This window comes from Nicotiana sylvestris, chromosome 9 (genome assembly GCF_000393655.2).
Source record: "Nicotiana sylvestris chromosome 9, ASM39365v2, whole genome shotgun sequence".
Taxonomy (NCBI): Eukaryota; Viridiplantae; Streptophyta; class Magnoliopsida; order Solanales; family Solanaceae; genus Nicotiana; species Nicotiana sylvestris.
This window is the reverse complement of record NC_091065.1, coordinates 56,105,390-56,119,016: the sequence shown is the minus strand read 5'-3', so window position 1 is coordinate 56,119,016 and position 13,627 is coordinate 56,105,390. Positions and strand designations below refer to the sequence as shown.

General features: G+C 40.6%; 1 protein-coding gene across 1 annotated transcript; it reads right to left on the bottom strand.

Annotated features, from left to right (window-relative positions):
- Window positions 1–7,212: 7,212 nt before the first annotated feature.
- Window positions 7,213–8,085, bottom strand: LOC138877603 (uncharacterized). Its single transcript, XM_070157228.1, has one exon. It carries the CDS (start codon window positions 8,083–8,085, stop codon window positions 7,213–7,215), a length of 873 nt encoding a protein of 290 aa, XP_070013329.1.
- Between the last annotated feature and the right edge of the window lie 5,542 nt (window positions 8,086–13,627).

Sequence of the window (13,627 nt, the reverse complement as noted above, 5' to 3'; positions counted from 1 at the left end):
TATCCTCTTTTATCTCTTGATTATTAGAAAAAATTAAAGAATATTTTTGAATAATAAGATGTCATAACCACACTACGCAAGCGAATGCGTGATCGACGAAATTTATTATTTAGTCATAACAGCGCTACGCAAGCGAATCCGCAGTCATGACAAACGATTGTTAGCACGTTATTTACTTTTGAAAAATTGCTGCAATTGTGTTGGAGGAAACATTAACCCTCTTTTTCAGAAAATTTATTAAATGTCACTACCACGCTACGCAAGCGAATCCGTGATTATGACAAAAGATTTATAAATTAATTAAAACTATTGAATATGACATGAAATTGATGAATTTACTTATTAAAAGTTAAGAGTCACGCTACACAAGTGAGTCCGTGAAGTTAAAGCGCACCTACTATTTGCCTAACGTTTAAATTAATTAAAGGGAAACTAGTTAATTAAAATAGTAGAAAAATCTGATATTATTATTATTATTTCGAGCTTTATAGTTGGGAAAAATTATACAAATAAATGTTGGACCAACTTTACCTATTTTAAAAGAAATGAGCCAACTTCTTGTTAAAAAAATGGGTCAGCTTGTATGGAGCTTTTGGGCTGCTGGAATTTATTATTAAAATGGGCCAAGAAATGAATTTCAATTGGCCCAATGCTATATAGAAGAAAAGGGGTAATTTTGTTGTTCAAAGGTAAATGTGCCAACTTTTATCTTTGATTCAATAAGGCCCAAAGTTGATAGAATATTAGCTCTTTACTTAGTTTGAGTTCATGACCATTAACTACATAGCCACAATTGTGTAAATGCCAACTTTACAAAAATAGCCATTTTTGCAAATCCGGCAAAATGGCCAGATTCACAAAGATATTATCACAGCATTCCTAGAAGCATATGTTGGCAGTGAAATTTCAGCAACTAAAACGAACTCATGCTATGTGTTATACACCTAAAGTCATTCATGGCATACTTAGCATTGTTACTCGGATATAATAGCTTGAAAACATGCTTAAAAAAAATCCATAAATGACTTACATATCACATTCAAAAACTTACAACTCAATATTCAAGTATTATAAAGGACTATATTGACATTATCATATGTTTGATACCTAACAATAACATACAAGCTCTTTTGTTGTCAAACTATTCATCACATCAAACACATTTAAATGGTGCAACATGTTCAAGTTGTTCCCATTGTTGAAAATACGTACATTACAAGTCTTAAAGGATTACCTTGTAGTAAAAGAATAAACAGTAGTTCAACAACTAAAGCAACATAAAAACAGCAGCAAAACAGCAGCAAATCCGTGTTAAAACAACCCGAAAACTTAGAGAGGGAACCCAGAAACGAACTCTAAAGAGGACTTATACTTTTCTAAAAGTTTGCACTATAAGATTCACTCCCAAAGCTCACCATTTCAGCTTACTTTTCATGTGTTCAACTGCTGAATCTTTTTTTGTTTTTAAGACAAAGCAATTATAAAAAATGCCCCTGAAAGTGTGATGGAGTCCCCCCAAATTGAGGAAAGGGCAGCCCTTAAATAGGCAAATTTGGACAGATTTTGGTTCACCAAATATCTATTCTACAAAAACTGAGATTGTGTGCTAAACACTGTTCAAAATCTGTCCAAAGGTCAAAGGAAATCTACTATGTCAGAAACAAAGAGAAAAAAAAAATATCATTTCAGCCACCCTAACTAGTAAAAGTAGGCTACTAGTACCCTATTTTGTGATAAAATAACATAAGCTTCAGATTTTAACAACATCAATATCACCCTGTTGATTCAAACTAAACCAAGTATTAAAGCATGTAATTAAACTTCACACATGTGTTACGAACCAATCGTAAGCAAACAAAAATTAACTATTAAAGCCAAACAAAATGCAAGTTATCGCTGGAGCGATTTAATAAAACCAACTAGACAAACATAATAAAAAATGGATTACATGAAGAAACAAGATAGAAACTAACTTTAACTAAAAAAAAATCAAAAAATTAATAACGGGGCAGGATTACGATTTTACCATACACTCTCAAGCATTTCCTCACTACCTCACTTTAATCAACACAAAGCTATTTTACTACTTCAACAAGGGCAAAAACAGAAAATTTAACATTCCAAAACTTCAAAAAATAATGCTAAAATAATTAATAATAAAAAATAAAATCTGAAAAATAAAAATAAAAATAAAAATTCAGCCATGAAAAAGAATAGGATTTTACCATTTTACAATTCAAGTGGCCGAAAAAATGGTGGTATGCCAAAAGAAGGTGTTCGGGGAGGTCGCCGGAATTTGGCCGGACTTTGATCGCCGGATTTTCAGGGTGAAATTGGCATCAATAGCTAGGTCTTGAGTAGCTCTATCCATTAATGTAGGTATTGTGAGGTGGTAGTGGTTGGAGCTTCAATAATTTGGGCAAAAAGGTGACGGGAAAGTTTCCTAGATCTAAGATTCATGGAGTTTGAGGGATTTTTAAAGGATTTGGTTTGGAGATATGGAAAGAGGAAGTTGTGGAGATTACATGGTGTGAATTTGGAGGTGTTTGGAGGTGGTCTGCCGGCGGCGGTGGGGCGGCGGCAGCGGCTTGAGGGAGAGAGAAGAGAGAGTGATGAAAGGGAAAGAAGAGAGAGGCAATAATAGGGAAATGGGGCAAATTTTTGGGGATTTTAGGCTTTAAATACCTAGGATGAAGATCAAACTAGGACCGTTGGATTAAATGAATATGGGTGGATGAGATTGAATCTTGTCACTTAACTAAAACGACGTAGTTTCAAGATAAAACTACGTCGTTTTAAGCTCTTCTTGGCAGCCCCCTTTTGGACCGGGTTTGGGCTCTTTGGGCTCAAATTTTGGGCCAATTTTGGCACAATTTTAATTAAATTACACTAGCCCAAACCCTACCCCATTTATCAAACCACTACTCAACTATTAAAATCTATACACACACAAATAAGAACAAACACACACACACACACATACATATTATATATATATATATATAAGGCATTTACAGCTGCCCCTCTTTGCTCGGAACATGAAGAGTTTTCGTGCAAAGACAAATAAATGCCATGGATAATTTTTTGCTCACATTCACTCTAGTGGAAGCATTTTGAAAAAGGTGGTGACCGAACCTTGCTTCTGAGGTTGTCTACATATCCTTGGCTATAAAGGAATCAGGTCAGTGTAGTTCTGGGAAAATTTGGTAGGTGGGACTACCAGACACTGGAGTTAAGACTGCTGTTGCTGCTGCTGTTGCTGTTACTCTTACCGTTACTGCTTCTTACATCAAAAGAAAAAGAGAAGAGCACTACATTTGTCTGCAAACTAAGAGTACAAAAATTCCTATCCACGTGCCTTCTAGAGTCAAATCTTGATTCTTGACCTGCTTGCTTGTGTTGACCTTAGATTGGATCTTAATTCTTTTGAAGAAAAGATTATGACTCAATCTCGATGGCTTGCTTTCTGGATCAGAATTTGAGAAGATGAATCTTGAGAAGCTGGGTTGCTGACACATTATCAAAGCTAAACTCCGACTATCTTTTGATCGAAGGATTTCTTTATTCTGATAAGAAACTGAAACTGCAAGCTTTAATCGTCACTTGTGCTATACGGTAGAGCCTGCAAAGCCATCAAAGACAAACAAAAACAAACAAAAATTTTCTGCCCCAGTCTGACACTAGGAAAATTCTATGAGTTATTAGAGAAATCTGTATATTATCTAATTTATTGAAAAGGCAGATAGAAACAGTAGTATAAACTAGCTAAAAGAGATAAAATTTGGTAATGAAGGATAGTTTTCCCAGGGATCGATAGCTTGTGTAACTGAAAGGAAATGTAATCATAGGCTGGTACCCTTTCTTACTGGAAGGAAATAGAATCGGGTGTTAGCACCATGTATTATCGATAAAGTGTTGAATCCCTCTAGGAAAAACGGTTCGATCTGAGTTAAACTGTATTTAAACAACCTGAGCGAAGATTACTTCTACCCGGAACTACGAACTAGATCCCCCTAGGCGAAACGGTTCTAACTGGGTTAAGCTACGTAAAACACCCTGAGCGAAGAGTACTTCTACCCGGAAACTATGAGCTAGATCCCCCTAGGCAAAACGGTTCTACCTGGGTTAAGCTACGTAAAACACCCTGAGTGAAGAGTACTTCTACCCGAAAACTATGAGCTGAATCCCCCTAGGCGAAACAGTTCTACCTGGGTTAAGCTACGTAAAACACCCTAAGCGAAGAGTACTTCTACCCAGAAACTATGAGCTGAATCCCCCTAGGCGAAACAGTTCTACCTGGGTTAAGCTACGTAAAACACCCTGAGTGAAGAGTACTTCTACCCAGAAACTATGAGCTATATCCCCCTAGGCGAAACGGTTCTACCTGGGTTAAGCTACATAAAACATCCTAAGCGAAGAGTACTTCTACCCGGAAACTATGAGCTGAATCCCCATCGGAGAAATGGTTCTACCTAGGTTAAGCTACGTAAAACACCCTGAGTGAAGAGTACTTCTACCCGAAAACTATGAGCTGGATCCCCCTAGGCGAAACGGTTCTACCTGAGTTAAGCTTCAGAAATAGGAGGTGTGAACAATAGTGATGCATGCTGAAAATAAAAGAAAAATGGAAATTTTAAGGATCTTACGTTTGGTGACATTCGTTCACTTAGGTCCGACATTCTGCACTACTTTGTTCCTGCTTTAAACAAATAAAAACTTGTGAGTTTTTAAAGTGGTGGTTGGTTTGTGGCCTTGATGCCCGGAGTAGCTTGATTCACGACCACTGCTGTCGAAGAACCGATTCTGTCAGCGTGGTACCGAGATGTTATGCCACTCTGTATCATTTTCTAGAGACCTTGGCTTCACAATATTGCCCCCAACTATTTCATACCCAGAAGTCCATGGTACCGCTACCTTTGTCTCTAAGGAAATGCATTTTTCTCTAAAATCAAACTCAGTTGTCTTACCCCAGTATCAGTTTGTGTCCGTAATGCTCATCAACTTTTCTCATAAAGTAGGTCTTGCTTAGGCGACCTTTTCAGCTCTTTTTTTTATACACTTTTTTTGTTTTATCGAATGAGATCAGAGATGGATTCGTGGCTTCGTCAATGCCATATATGCCCCAAATTGTGCTCGACATTATGAGAAAGTTGTAGCCAGTTTTGCAGCCCTTTCTTTGATTCGATTTTGATACAGGATTAGACTGAAGGGGACTCAAAGAAAAATTATGGGTAAAAACAGAATAATAATTGGAAGCGAAAAAGAACTGTGCTTAAACAAAAGGTGTCCCTTTCGGGAAAAGGAATAGGGAGACTTATCTGGAGGTATGTGCCGACTTTAATGAATCATGACATGCATTTTGGACTGGATGCCTGATCTGTCTGAGCTGTCTAATTCTCAAAATCCGCCGCAAATGTTCATCTTGAATTTGTCTTGGTTGTGATCATGCCGAAGAATCAAAGACCCTTATTCAGCTAGTAGCGCCCATTGTAGGTTTTCGCTAACTAACCTCTCTCATTTCTCTACTAACTATCACCTTATGGTGCCCATCTGGGTTTTCACCAATAAGACTCTCTCATTTCTCTGCTCACTATCGCCTTATAGTGCCCGTACGGGTTTTCACTGATAAGACTCTCTCATTTCTTTTTTTTTAACTAAGATATTGTATGAGAGAGGTTATCCAATGCCTTTGGCATGGGGACTTCAATCATTCTTAAAAAACATCGATCAGAAGTTCTTGAAAGATAAAAAGGAGAAATGAACCTTGAACTAAATTACAACTTTTGGAATCATTTTTACAGAAAAAACCATGAAATAAAAGAAACTTCTGCCCCAGTTTTGGAGTATTGGGAATATGGATTTTTTGTTCTGATGGGACCGAAACCAGGGTAAGACTGCCTACATATCCTTTCGAAATTAGGTCGGACGTAGTTCAATGACTCAGAGATTTGTTGTTTTTTTTACAAGTACACAAGTTCCAAGAAGTGAGAAACAAGGAAGGCAAATACGGCTCAAAAGGATTAACAAAAAGGGTGACACCTATTTGGAATAGCGAGCAAATTATAACCTTCGCCACTTCAATCTGAGAAAATCAATGCGTGAAAATTCTACAATGGGTATATATCAGACATAATATCTTTTGACTGCATCTGCGTTAATAGTCATGTCTGGTACCCGTCCTTCTTCATCTACCAAGGCCCCTTTTGGTAACACTTTCTTGATGATGTAGGGTCCTTTCCAGTTCAGGGCGAACTTTCCTTTAGCTTCTACCTAGTGCGGAAGGATGCGTTTCAAAATCAGCTGGCCTACCTCAAACTGCCTTGGGCACACTTTCTTATTGTAAGCGCGTGCCATTCTTTGTTGGTATAACTGGCCGAAACACACTGCTGCTAGCCATTTTTCATCGATCAACATCAGTTGTTCTAATCGGGTCTTGACCCACTCAGTGTCTTCAATCTCTGATTCCACAATAATTCGGAGAGAGGGAATTTCGACTTCAGCGGGTATTACAGCTTCAGTTCCGTATACAAGCAGATACGGAGTTACGCTAACAGATGTGCGAACAGTCGTACGGTATCCCAAAAGAGCAAAAAGCAACTTTTCATTCCATTGCCTGGAACCTTGGATCATCTTCCTAAGAATCTTCTTGATGTTCTTGTTTGCCGCTTCAACTGCTCCATTGGCTTTTGGCCGGTAAGGGGTAGAATGGCGATGCATGATTTTAAATTGTTTGCATACCTCCTTCATCAAATGACTATTTAGATTGGCTGCATTGTCAATGATAATGGTCTTTGGGATACCAAAGCGACAAATAATGTTGGAGTGAACAAAGTCTACCACTGCTTTCTTGGTGACTGCTTTGAAAGTGACGGCTTCCACCCACTTGGTGAAGTAATCAATTGCAACCAAAATGAATCTATGCCCATTTGAAGCCTTTGGCTCAATCGACCCAATAACATCCATTCCCCAAGCAACGAAAGGCCAAGGAGAGGACATGGGATGCAACTCCGAAGGAGGTGAGTGAATCAGGTCACCGTGAATCTAGCACTGGTGACATTTGCGAACAAATCTGAAGCAATCTTGCTCCATGGTAAGCCAGTAATACCCTGCCCATAGAATCTTCTTCGCCAAAACATATCCATTCATGTGAGGTCCGCATACCCCTGAATGCACTTCACTCATAATCCGCTCTGCTTCTATAGCATCTATGCATCATAACAAGTTTAAATCTGGGGTCCTATTGTACAGAATTTCCCCATTCAGGAAGAAACCACTGGCGAGTCGCCTTATAGTTCTTTTTTGATCTCCTTTGGCATGCTCTGGATATTCTCTTGTTTTCAGGAATTGTTTTATGTCATGATACCATGGTTCACCATCTGGTTCTGTCTCGATTGTATTACAGTAACCGTGTTGATTCCGAACTTGGATTTCTAGTGGGTCAATATGAGTATTGCCTGGATAAGAGAGCATCGAGGCTAGAGTAGCCAATGCATCGGCTAGCTCGTTGTGAAATCGGGGAATGTACCTGAACTCGATAGATTTGAATCTTTTTCTCAAGTCGTGCAAACGTTGTCTATACGAAATAAGTTTGATGTCTCGAGTCTCCCATTTGCCTTGGGCTTGCCTGATAAGCAAGTCAGAATCTCCTATAACTAATAGTTTACGCACATCCAGATCGATGACCATTTTCAAACCCATGATACAAGCTTCATATTCTGCCGTATTATTAGTACAAAAGAACCAAAGTCGGGCCGTCGCAGGGTAATGGTGTCCAATAGGTGAGATGAGGATTGCCCCGATCCCAACTCCTTTGATATTGATAGCCCCATCAAAATACATTTTCCATACAGGGTGATCGTTTGGAACCACTTCCTCTATCGAGTTAACCTCTTCGTCCGGGAAGTATGTGCTAAGTGGAATATACTCATTATCAACTGGATTCTCTGCCAAATGATCTGCCAAAGCCTGTTCTTTCATCACGGTGTGAGTGACATAGACGATTTCAAACACTGTGAGCAGGATTTGCCATTTTGCGAGCCTTCTAGTGGGCATTGGCTTTTGGAAGATGTACTTCAAGGGATCCATTCTGGATATGAGGTAAGTAGTGTAGGCCAAAAGATAATGTCTCAACTTTTGAGCGACCCAAGTCAAGGCGCAACATGTCCTTTCTAAAAGGGTGTACTTAACCTCATAATCGGTGAACTTCTTGCTCAAATAATATATTGCCTATTCCTTTCTGCCTGTTGCATCATGTTGCCCTAGAACGCATCCAAAGGAATTATCCATCACTGATAGATATAAAAATAAAGGCCTACCAGGTTCAGGTGGGACCAGTATAGGGGGTTTTGACAGATAATCTTTGATCATGTCAAAAGCCTTTTGGCAATCGTTTGTCCATCTGACAGCAGCATCCTTTTTCAGCAACTTAAAGATGGGCTCGCACGTGGTTATGAGCTGAGCAATGAACCTACTGATGTAGTTCAACCTCCCGAGCAAACTCATGACCTCTTTTTTGTTCTTCTGGGGTGGCAAATCTCGAATGGACTTTATCTTAGATGGATCCAATTCGATGCCTATCCGGCTGACTATAAAATCGAGGAGTTTCCCAGATAGGACCCCAAATGCACACTTGGCTGGATTAAGCTTAAGGTCATACCTACGAAGCTGTTCGAAGAACCTTTTCAAATCACACACGTGATCGGCTTGTGTCTTTGATTTTATGATGACATCGTCGACATATACTTCAATCTCTTTATGCATCATGTAGTGAAAAATGGTGGTCATGGCCCTCATGTAAGTTGACCATGCATTCTTTAAACCGAATGACATGACCCTGTAACAATAAGTACCCCATGGCGTGGTGAAAGCGGTCTTTTCTGCATCATCCTCATCCATTAGAATTTGGTGGTACCCAGCATAGCAATCCACAAATAATTGGATCTCATGCTTTGTGCAATTATCTACAAGAATGTGGATGTTTGGCAAAGGAAAATTATCCTTTGGACTTGCTTTGTTCAGGTCCCTATAGTCGACACAAACTCTGGTTTTTCCATCCTTCTTTAGCACGGGCACAACATTTTCCACCCAGGTGGTGTATCGGACAGCTCTGACCATATTGGCGCTTAGTTGCTTCATTATTTCTTCTTTGATTTTGTCGCTCATGTTTGTTTTAAATTTTCGTTGCTTTTGTTGGACTGGTGGCAAACCAGGATATGTAGGAAGCTTATGAAACACCAGATCAGCACTTAAACTCGGCATATCATTGTAAGACTAAGCAAACATATCTCTGTATTCAAATAAAAGTTGAATCAAGATATCTCTGGTTTTTTGTTTAGTGTGAATGCTTATCTTCGTTTCTCTAACTTCTTCAGGACTTCCGATATTAATCGTCTCAGTTTCATTGAGGTTTGGCTTAGGCTTGTTTTCAAATTGTTCCAACTCTCTTTTTATTTCCTCAACAATATCATCTTCCTCATATTCAACCTCTTAATGTGTTATTTCGATATTAGACAGCTTTTCAAGATCTGGGCATGAATTCCGCATGCATGTCATATTATTAAAGCCGACATTAACAAAACTGAAATGAAAATAAAATGACAGGAATTAGGAAATGGAAAATATAGGAAACTTAATAGGAAATTGAACTGCATTTTATTGAATTCTAAAGGATATAAGGGTTAACATCAAAACAAAACAATCATCCTGAGATATTTGGATTACAACCCTGAAAGTAACCCAAAATACAAAAAGAAGCTGCAAAAGCAGACTACCAAGACTCCTTCCTTGTGGGGAGAGGAGTTGCTTCCCAGTTGGTGAGCATGGTGTCTGGGTCAATTAGTTGCACATCGACACGACTAGTGCCTTCACCAGCCTGGATCATATTCACTTCAGAAAACATCTCGCTGAGGCCATGGCAAATTTCATCAATGTTTGCATGCGCCGAGGAATTTTGACCCTCTCGGAGTCGTGGCTTGACAAAAGTGTAGAAACTATGAGGGATAGGCTGTTGCAAGACCCATCCACTCTTTTTGCGGTGTTTGGATTTGTTTTTGTCTGCTTGTGTTGGCCTGAAGCCTAAGCCAAAAGTACCCCGGTTGCCTAACGGAGAAATAGGCTCTGAAACTCCTTGCAATGATGCCCCCAAACCTTTTCCTGGCTCATAACCTTGTTTCATCATAACCGTAGCCACCATTACAGATGTGGCGGAAAGACGAGGATGCAGAATGGGCTTTCCTTCATCAACATGGTCCACAACAACCACTTCAAAAGCCTGATAGACAATGGACTCAGACCCTTCCTTGGCCTCAATACAGGGGATTAATGGGTCTTTATAAACGGAACACTCGTCTTCTCCGTGAACAATAGTTTCTGGCCCGTCATGTTCGAATTTGAGCATTTGGTGCAAGGTGGATGGCACAACTCGGGCTGTATGGATCCATGGCCTTCCAAGAATAAAGTTATAAGAAGTGACCATGTCCACTACTTGGAAAACAATCTCAAAGTCCACCGGCCCAATCTTCATGGTGAGGTTGATTTCCCCCATGGTATCTCTCGCTGAGCCATCAAAAGCCTAGATGCGAACATTGCTGGGTCAGATTCTGTCCGTATTGATCTTCATGCTTTGCAAAGTAGAGAGAGGTCATACATCTACACTTTAGCATCCATCAACCATGACTCTCTTTACATAATGCCCCTCACATTTGACCATCAAGTTCAAAGCCCTATTGTGCCCGGCTCCTTCATCGGGAAGTTCATCATCGGTAAATGAGATTCTGTTTACCTCAAAAAATCTATTGGCCATCTTCTCTAACTAATTCACTGTGGTCTCCTCTGAGATATGTTCCTCGTTCAGGACCTTAATTAGTACACGGGCATGCTCTTTAGAATGTATGAGCAGAGATAGTAGAGAGATTTGGGCAGGAGTCTTTCTTAGCTGGTCAATGATTAAGTAATCCTGAGCTTTCATTTTCTTCAAAAACTCTTCTGCCTCTGCTTCAGTGACTGGCTTCTTTATTGGCAATTGGCCTCCTCTGATTTGCTTGGCCTTCATCAACTCTTCTGGAGAATAACACTTCCCCGATCGAGTCAAACCTCCAGTTTCCCCTACTTCCTCTATGATTTCCTTGCCTTTGTAGGTCATCACAGTTTTGTTGTAGTTCCAAGGAACAATTTTTGTGTTTGTCACATAGGGTTGCACGGTAGGTTTGATTATGATCGGCTTTGTTATGCCATTCGTACCGCCCCGATTCAGCCTTGTGACGTGGTGGCCTCCAAGGACATACAACCTTGGGCTTGGATCATTGGAGCGAACCTCTAACCTCAAGACCTTGGGCATAAATAAAGTTACCTTTTCTGAGTTCAGAGCGCCTTTCACAATCAACGGCACATCTCAGCTTGGTCTTACTTCCAAACTTGTTCCTTCTTGAATTGCTCCCACTGGCATTTCTGTTTGGTCGACCAGCTTGTATTCCTGATCTCGGCCAATCATTCCCACGAAATGAACATCGTTGTGTTCTGGCAATAGGTTGTTTGTCACATTAGGAGGGTCCTCGCCATTCGTTACTACAATTAATTTTTCAGAAATGAGTCTTTCTATGGCTCCTTTCAGAGTCCTACAGTCATTGGTGCTATGCCCCGGAGCACCTGAATGATATTCACATCTAGCATTTGCTTGAAATCCATGTGAATTCAGATGTGTGTGGTGGGGAGCGATGGGTCCAATCACGCCCATTTACTTCAGCTTCTAGAATAGACTAGAGTATGATTCAGCCAATGGAGTGAATTTTTCTGCCGGCCTCTGCTCTTGACCATAATCCTGCCTGGGACGAGCATTGTAGGGTGCTCGAAAATTTTGTTGCTGAGGTCGGGGGGCCCTTGGAGCTAGTGCCCATACCTGCTGATTGGGAGGCCGAGCATATAATTGAGCATTGAACACTGTATATTGTGGTGGGCCTACAGAGTATTGAGGAATTGGCGGGGGATAGTAATGTTGAGGGTAGCTGGATCGCCCCTGCTAAACTTGCACATAAGGGTGCGATGCCCCTCTTTGAACTTCCCTAGATCCCGAGGTCATCATAGAACCTTCATCTCTCTTTTTCCTATTTGCAAAACTTCCCGACCCATTTTGGATCGCTTGGGTGGTGGCTTTGAGAGCAGCCTGACTTACAATTCTGCTAGTTTTTAGGCCATTTTCGACCATTTCCCCTATCTTGATTGCTTCAGCAAAAGGCCTACCCATTGCAGACATCATGTTTTGGAAATAATCAGGCTATTGAGCCTCCAAAAAGACAGTGATCAACTCATGATTATCCATGGGCGGCTTAACTCTGGCCGCTTGCTCCCTCCACTTGATGGCGTACTCCCTAAATCTTTCAGTCGGCTTTTTCTTCATATTGGATAGGGAATTGCGGTCTGGTGCAATATCAATGTTGTATTGGAATTGCTTGACGAAGGCCTGGGCCATGTCATCCCAAACATGCCAGTGAGAGATGTCTTGGTCAATGAACCATTCGGAAGCTACCCCCACAAGGCTTTCCCCAACGTAAGCCATCAGCAGCTCTTCCTTTCCTCCTGCACCCCTCAGCTGGTTGCAGTACCTTTTCAAGTGGGCGATAGGGTCGCCGTGTCCATCATATTTCTCAAATTTTGGGGTTTTGAACCCTCGTGGCAAACGGATATGAGGGAACATGCATAGATCACTGAATGAAACACTTTTGTGACCACCTAGTCCCTGTATGTTCTTTATATTCTGTTCAAGACTTTTCATTTTCCTGGCCATATCATCTGGCTCAATCGTCGTGGCAGGCATTTCATTTTCCACTGGTGATTCGTATCGAGGAGTCTGATTGTATGGAGCCAAGACCCCAAAAGCCATATTCGGAGAATAGTATTGTCCATCATAAGCATGAGATGGTGGCTCATTATTTGGCCTCTTCACAGGAGGTGGTGGCGGGATTGTATATACCGGTGCGCCAGACACGACGAGAGGGGTGTTCCTGACCGGAGCGACTGGAGGTCGTATATTAGAGGTACTGGGGGCAGCATGGAGGCTGTAGTTCGGCACATACCCTGGTGGTAGAATGGGGTCGCTCGTTGCATGGAGTGGTGGTTGAGTAGCCTGTGGTATGGTTTAAGTTCCCTCTAAGGGACCCTGGGGTGGAGATCGACCGGAAACCCAAGCTTGATATACATCTGACAGTTGTTGTCTCAATTTTCTTATCTCCTCAGACTCTTGCTCAACTGACTGACCCTGCGGATTGTCACTGACCAACTCGATTTCATCACTGTTATCCATTACTACTGGTCCCTTAGATCTTGTGAAGTAATGATGTGCTGCCAGATTTACCACAAACCAACCACCTTAAACTTACTGGTTTAAGAGACAACAAATGTGTTAGGATTAGGCATTTTATAGATATGAATTACACGTAATATGTCATGCTCCTAACATCGCTACCATTTCTAAAATGCTTTTGGAAGGCTTCAATGTTTCATTTCGGCTATCAGTTTGTTGCTTATTGACACTGTTATTTCCTTCTTCTTCTTTTTTTTCTTTTTTTATTATTATTTTTTTCACTCGCCTTATTTGATTCCTTACTTTAGAGCCATTTTAAATTGAATACTTGAT